A 7,556-nucleotide genomic window follows, 5' to 3' on the forward strand; every position below is an offset into this window, starting at 1 on the left:
ATGGTGTTTTAATTTTTTTCTTTTCTGGCAAATGTTTCACAACTTCCTTTCCAATGTCTTACAAAGTGCAGAAATGGCATCCTGGAGGCCCTCAGCCATTTATAACATGGATGAATGAAGCACCACTCAGCTTTTGAAATCAATATTAGCTCAGTTTTACAGATGGTCTGTAAGGAAAAACAGCTTGAAGCTTCTTGCTGATCCCACAGTAGAAAAAAAAAAAGCCATTAGGGTTTGGGTTTTTTAAAAATAATTTCCTTGCTATTGAGCTATGAAATGTCAGCATTTATTGGAAACCTTAATTCCCTCTTTAGCCGTCACATTTTTGGTCATCTTATGCTACAGATTTATTTTGTTTTATACTACATGCCTTTTTTTTCCCCCCTTTTTCCTGTATCATTTGTGTTTTGTTAAGAAGAACCTTAAGAAAAATTAATGGAAATAAATTACACATGAATGGGTTCAGGTAGGAAAGATTATTTGACATTATAGGAATGGGATTATGGAATAGCCTACTGTAGGCAATGACAGGGACAAAATCCCTGGCAGACAGCTAGGTCAGTTCATTATAAGTAACAGTAATATGAGGTATTTTATGATCTTAAAGGTCTTGGTGATTCTGTGCCGATGTGGTGGTGTTGGTCATAGTCTGGACTTGATGATCTTAAAGGTCTTTTCCAGCCTTAGGGATTCTGTGATTCTATGGTATGTAAAAAAACCCCAACCTTTCCCATATTTTGCTGACCGTATCATGGGTGGGTTATAGTGAGATGCTGATCTCCAAGCTTGGAAAGCCATCCTGGTGTCACTGGTGCTGCAGGTCTACAGCTGCTATTTGATTCATGTCCCACCATCTGTTGGAGTCAGGAGGCTGGCAGTGAGCCTCTCTTGCAGCAGCCCAGCCTTGAGCTCAGCTTTTCCAAAGCTCTCCTGAGACACCAGGAGGCTGGAACAGCACATTCCTAAGCACCTGCCTCCCCTGGCTGTTGTGTTTCAGGTTGATGTCGCCATGCAGCACTACGGGGTGAACGGGTACTCCCTGCATGCCATGAACTCGCTCAGCGCCATGTACAACCTGCACCAGCAGGCAGCCCAGCAGGCCCAGCACGCCCCCGACTACCGGCCCTCCGTGCACGCCCTCACCCTGGCAGAGAGACTGGCTGGTAAGAACAACTCGTGGCTTTTGCCAGTTCTTTGGGAAAAAAAACCCAAAAAACCCAACCAAAACAACCTCTCGTTGCTTGCAGCGGGTGAAACGGTTCTTTAGGACCTGGAGTGGTGAGATCCAGAACACTGGCCGTGTGGCCAAGCTCTGCAGGGAACACATGCCCTCCAGGGTTTGCTGCTAGGGGACTGCTGCACCCTGCTGCCAGTGGTCAACAGCTGCAGCACCACAGTTTTGTTCAGGGCTTGGATGCAGTGTGGTAGAGCAGACCTGACTACCAGTACAGAAGCTAAAGCAAAACGTTACTGTGGATGTGATTCCAGAGACCTTTCCAGCATGGAACAATCTTCCCTGACTATCTGAACATAACACATCTGCTTTAAGGCAGCCTTCTAGTTGTCTGATATGAAAGGAAAAAAAATGTTGAGTGACCCCTTCCAGCCTAGAACAGGTGTAAAAAATTATCTACTCAGACAACTTTAGTGAGCTAAATTTAAGGCACATGGGTTCAAGCCAAAGTAAGGATACAGAAGCTTCAGGAGGGTCCTTCTATGTTGACAGTCCATGGAGGCATGTTGGTAAAGGTTTTGGACTTTTTGGATCGGTGAACCACAGCTGACTCTCATATTTTCATGTCAGCAATGTTCCTTTATCCAGCTGCTAGTAGGGACAGAGCTGGAGTCACTGTCCTCATCAAAAGGGAACCAAAGTGGGATCAACAAGACCTGGACTCTAATGCTGGCTCTACTGCTAGGCTGCAGAGTGGCAACAGGTGGGCACTTTACTTGTCCTGGTTTTCCATCTCCTCCTTCCCTCACTGTTTTAGTGAGGGGAGCAGATGGTCCTGAACTTTGCAATGTGCCTCACAGACCTTGGAACTCAAGGTGCCTCTTTCCTAGATGCAAGGATGTCTTGAAAACTTTTTGTAATCACCTGTATCTTTTACATTAAAGCATGAAGTACCTAATGTCTTTGACCCTAACTAGGGTAAAAGCAGAGGGAGATTAAAAAAATAGAATTTAAAAATCTATTCTCATATTCTTGACCAGGAAATTCTATTGGTTTCCTGACCTCTTATCTTTAAAATTAATAACCCACCTGGAAGACTTTCCAAATTAAATCCCATGGTCTCCTTGTCTGCTAATCTTTGGCAGGGCAGGCATGATGTACCTACTTTGCAGTTTCTTCACATTCTGTTGCTTCTGAATATCTTTCACTGCAGGGTTATAGATCTCATTTGCCTTCCAGGGACAGTCAGAATAAAGCAGCACAAAAGCAAATGACCTTAAGTCAGAAAACAGAGGTTTCTGATTGTAACTGCAAAGCCTCACCTGCAATTTATATTCCACTTCTTGCACAAAGCCTGAAAACATAGTTAAAACATTAAAATAATTGCTGACTGGCTCTCGTTGGAGTGGCCCAACTTAATGCATGAGCTGCCACCTCTGGAGAGCTGGTAGGTCTAACCTCAATTCTAGAAATTCAGGAATATTCCAGCCTGCAGGTAAGATGTTGAACCAGTGTCCTTTCTCTGATCCCTTGTACTTGAAACACAAATGTTAGCTTTGTAAAGTGTTTCAGGGTAGCTTCAATTTCTTGTCCTGAAACATCCCTTCTCCTCTCCTGGCTGCACTGGGAGATGTGCCTGAATGCTTCAAGGATGGTCTCTTTGCCTCCAAAGCAGCAGCTTTTAACTCCCCAGGGTGCTCTGATACTTCAAACATCAAGGTCTCTGGTATGCAACTAACAGTGTTCTGTAGTTGGCCAAAGACCTTTAGCCTGATCACGTCTTCTCTAGGCTGCCAAAACCATGTGGCTTTGGCAATCACCTGCAGAGGCACTGCAAATGCTGACCTGGAGTGAAACAGCTGGGAGCTTGGAAGAGGAATGTTTGAGTGGTGCAAAGCTGATTTGCTATGCTCATTATCCAACATATTTGGAACCTGGCTGCGTGGTTCTGGGCCTGGCCTGCCAGCAGGTTTTGTTTTGCTGTTTACATTCACGCCATGATGCTCGTGACAAAAGCACAAAGAAACAGCAGCAGGAGCCTCATGTGGCTCCTCACACTGATAATGCTGACTTCTCCTCTTAAGTTGTTTTCTAGTGTGTTCATTCCTCCTTCTCCTGAAAGTCACATTCCTAACTGAACTAAAAATGATACCAGACACAGCTCTTTCTGCATTTCCTCTTTGAGACCAAACCTCTGGCCAGACCATTTCATTCCAGTGCTGTAGCACAGCGTGTCCCAACTTGCATAATAAAGGGTGGTTTGGAGGTTTTTTTGGGGGGGAGTTGGATTTGGGGTTTTTTGTGTTTGTTTGTTTTCATTTTAGACTTGCTTTCATTGATTTAAGGGCTTTCTACTCCCACTAACTGTTGTGCAATTGTAACGCCTCTAGTGAAATAATAAGCCCTTTATTGTGAGCCTCAGCTTTTCCCTAGCCTGAATTTCTTCTCTACCCTCAATTTTGCAAGCCCAGTTTGTGAAGTCAGACCATCTGAGCAGCTCCTCTGTGGAGCAGAGCTCAGCATGTGAGCTCCGGGCTTGCAATCAGTGGGGCTGGGCTTTGTTCCTGGCTGGTGTTTGCACCTCAGCTGCTGGAGAGTGGCCACACTCAGTGAAGCACATGCTTTCAAGCTCAAGACAAGTAAGCACACGAGCTTAAGTGCTTTCCTGAACTGAGGCCCAGAACAGCTCTTCAATACCATGCCTTGAAAACTACAGTGAGCTCCATACGAGACACTAAAGAAGAGCCAGCTCAGCCAGCTTTCTGGGAAGATGTAGGTCTTCTAACGCAGCTGCAGCCAACAAAATGAGCTAGAAGCAGCTGCGTTTGAGCTGCATGGACTTTTGCCACTGATCAGTGCAGCCTTGAAGCTCTGCCCTTGGCTGCAAGGAGAGCATGACACATTGTGTGGGGCCCTGCTCCTGATTACAAGGCTGAATCTCCCCACCTTGTCTTTAATTGTGTTTCTTCATAAAAGAGGTTTATGCCATGTTGGGGTCTGAGCATCTGCTTGTGCTGCCCCACTGATGCTGAAGCAGATTTTCTTATTCCAATCATATTTAACACTGGAGTTTCAATGTGCTGCCATAGAAAGAGGTTTCCTCTCCAAAACAGGCTTTTCAGACAGAGGTTTTATCTCCTCAGACGCCTCGATTACCCAGCAAAATGCATGTATGTGTTCTGTTAGCTTTAGAGCCATGAAAAACATGTTCTGTATGTCTGCCTGGTGTTCCCAAGGGCTTTATTCGACTGTCAGCATACAAATTCCAATAATTAAATTGGCCACTTTTCTTGTCTTCCAACGGCTGTACATTTCAAGACATCATTTTGGAGGCACGTTATGGGTCCCAGCACCGCAAGCAAAGGCGAAGTCGCACGGCCTTCACTGCCCAGCAGCTGGAGGCCCTGGAGAAGACCTTCCAGAAGACTCACTACCCAGACGTGGTGATGAGAGAGCGCCTGGCTATGTGCACAAACCTACCTGAAGCCAGAGTCCAGGTACTGGTATTTTGGGGGGTTTGTGAGTGGGGATGGTTAAAGGAATCTAGTGGGGTTCCCAGAAGGTTGACAACTCCCTTTACCTTTCAAGATTATACCAGTGTAACCAAGGATATCAGAGCAATAAAGTTGTCAAAGGCAGGGGCAGGGTGAGAGGGGATAAAATCATCCAAAGTCACACATCTGCTAAAGAAATTCTTAATCCACATGCACATTTTTTACATTTAGGATTGTCTGAACTGTACACTGGTTTTCATTTGTTCTTTCCCATTTCTTTGGGGAAAATTTTAGAAACATCAACAGAAGTTGACTTATTTATTTATTTGCAAGGCTTTTCTGGCTTTCTCAGAAGAGCAGAAATCCAAGTAATTCCAGCTGCTCTTTTCCACCACTGTCAATATTTGTAACATCTCAGGCCAAGGTTTGGTTTTGTGGTGTTTGGTTTTTTTTTTAGTTGCAAACTAGAGCAATGTGCTTTGTAACCTGCTGGTGGGGAGGTTCTTGCATTGCTGGGCTTAAAGGCTAAATAGCAAGTTTTTCAGTGTAAAGTGGATAAGGAGTAGAAAAACCCCCACTTATTTAATATAAATGTCAAGGCAGTCAGATGTTCAAAATTTTTGTTTCCTCATCTCATTAACCAAATAATACTATCAAGATTTGCAAATATATTATATTTCTTCCAATTCATGTCTACTGATTTAGGTTAAAAAATATGGATTTTCTCCTCCTTCCTTAAATTCAGTTCCCAGATAACAGCCTGTGCCTGTAATGACTTATTTTGAGTGTTGTCATCATAGTTTTCATACACTTGTAACTGCATGGGTTTAGAAACTAACAGAGGACTGTGCTGCAAGCCAATGTAATGTCATCAGATTCAGCCTTAAGACATTCTGATTGGACAAAACTGCATGACCAATTTAGGAAAAAAATCCCAAAAAGCAACACCATTGGAGTGGTTTAAAGAATCAAAATAAGGGGTGGACATTTTAAAAGATATATTTGCTGTGCTATTTGTAGAACCACTGAAAATGGGTAGAGCTCTAAGATCCAACAACTTGGGATGATATTTGGGCAAAGCAAGCTTGCAGTACCTCATGACTTGGAGTTCCCTTGAAGCTCCCAGGCTAAATGATGCTGAATTTGGCACTAAGCAGGATTTTCACCAGTTTTCCCCCTTGCTGTTTGTGGCATTGAAGGTTTGGTTCAAGAACCGGAGGGCCAAATTCCGCAAGAAGCAGCGGAGCCTTCAGAAGGAGCAGCTGCAGAAGCAGAAGGACTGTGAAGGGAGCCACAGTGAAGGAAAGACAGAGCCACCCATGCTGGAGACCCAGGTCACCACCCCAGACACTGAGAAGGTTCAGAGCCTTCCGAGTGAGGTGGGTGCAGACCTCAACCTAACCCTATCAGAGCAGTCGGCCAGTGAGTCTGCCCCCGAGGACCAAACTGACAGAGAGGAGGAGTTTAAGAGCACCTTGGAGGAGGTTAAAGTGGACAAGAGCCCTGGTGTGGACAGCAAGGCTTTGAACTGCAAGAGAGCAAGCCCAAAAGCAGGTGAGAGGCAGCATCTTGATGGGGTTTATGCCAGGACCTGGCATACCAAGAGGGGTGTTGGTGGTTTGGTATCACCCTTTATTCCCTGTGGTGTGGGTGCTTGCAGTTAGGCTGCCTAGATTTTTCTTCTTGTTCCCAGCACTAAACAGGGTCCTCAGAGGGCAGGATAGCTATTGCAGATGGAGCACAGAAAGAGCAAAGACCTTCTGCTCAGGTTAGATCTTGGGGAGAACAGGGCCAGCAGCAGCAGGAAAGCCATAGCAAAGAAGTCAGCCCCATTTCTAGGAGCTGAGATGCTACTCATTGAACCGATCTGTGTTCAGCCCTCCTGAGCTAACACAGCCCTTCTCTTTCACCCTCCTGATGCAAGAGACAAGCTCATGCTGCAGTCTGAACCCTGCTGGGTGCAGACCAGCACCTGCGTCTGGCCTGTAGGAATAACCCCCACCCCCTCTGTCTCTTGATGCAGAGTCCCCTGTCAGTGCCACCGTGACACCTTCATCCAGCAGTGGGCTGGCCCAGACTCACTCCTACTCCTCCTCGCCCCTGAGCCTCTTCCGCCTGCAGGAGCAGTTCCGCCAGCACATGGCAGCCACCAACAACTTGGTCCATTACTCCTCCTTCGAAATGGGGACACCCTCTGCCATGCCCTACTTGGGCATGAACGTCAACATGGCCCCGCTGAGCTCCCTGCACTGTCAGTCCTACTACCAGTCGCTCTCCCACGCCCAGCAGGTCTGGTCCTCACCCATCCTGCAGGCCTCCAGCTCCCTGCCAAGCCTGAACAGTAAAACGACCAGTATTGAGAACCTAAGGCTCCGGGCAAAGCAGCACGCGGCGTCCCTTGGCTTGGACACCCTACCCAACTGACTGCCAGATGAGAGGATGCACCAGAAGTTGGCACTTAGACATGTTACTCCTCGAAATCCCACCCACCCTCATCTCTTCCTGGAGTAAGGTGCTCCCTTTCAGGGAAAACTTTGCATTTATTAACATCTTATTAGCACCGCGATTGCATCCGACATTGCTACTGGCTTGGTCTTTTACTAAATATTTTAGGAGGAAGGGGGGGAGAGGATGTGTGTTGGGATTGGTGAACTGTCCTCTGGACTGCCATGAGCTGAGCCTGCAATGTTCAGGAGAAGTCCCCTCTCCTCATCCCCACAATAAGGTGCCAGCTGTGTTATATACACCTGTTTTTTTCTGATTGCATTCGTTGAGGAAAGGAGAAGTCCTGCTTCATCTTGTATATAATGTTGCCAGCACCCATGGCCCGTGTGTTACTGTCAGTGTTACAGAACTGTGACCTCTTCTGCTTTTATTCCCCTTTCCTG

At 46.1% G+C, this 7,556-nt stretch overlaps 1 protein-coding gene across 2 annotated transcripts; it reads left to right on the top strand.

Moving 5' to 3' along the window:
- Positions 1–1,009: 1,009 nt before the first annotated feature.
- Positions 1,010–7,092, top strand: DMBX1 (diencephalon/mesencephalon homeobox 1). Of its 2 annotated transcripts, none has more exons than XM_010006543.1 (4): positions 1,010–1,163; positions 4,493–4,671; positions 5,868–6,222; positions 6,692–7,092. In XM_010006543.1, exons 1-4 carry the CDS (start codon positions 1,010–1,012, stop codon positions 7,090–7,092), a joined length of 1,089 nt encoding a protein of 362 aa, XP_010004845.1. The 2 variants fall into 2 exon arrangements, with proteins under 2 accessions (XP_010004845.1, XP_010004844.1); XM_010006542.1 differs by having other exon boundaries at positions 1,010–1,161; positions 4,476–4,671.
- The last annotated feature ends 464 nt before the right edge of the window (positions 7,093–7,556 follow it).

This window comes from Chaetura pelagica, unplaced genomic scaffold (assembly GCF_000747805.2).
Source record: "Chaetura pelagica isolate M959 unplaced genomic scaffold, ChaPel_1.0 scaffold69, whole genome shotgun sequence".
NCBI classification, from domain to species: Eukaryota; Metazoa; Chordata; class Aves; order Apodiformes; family Apodidae; genus Chaetura; species Chaetura pelagica.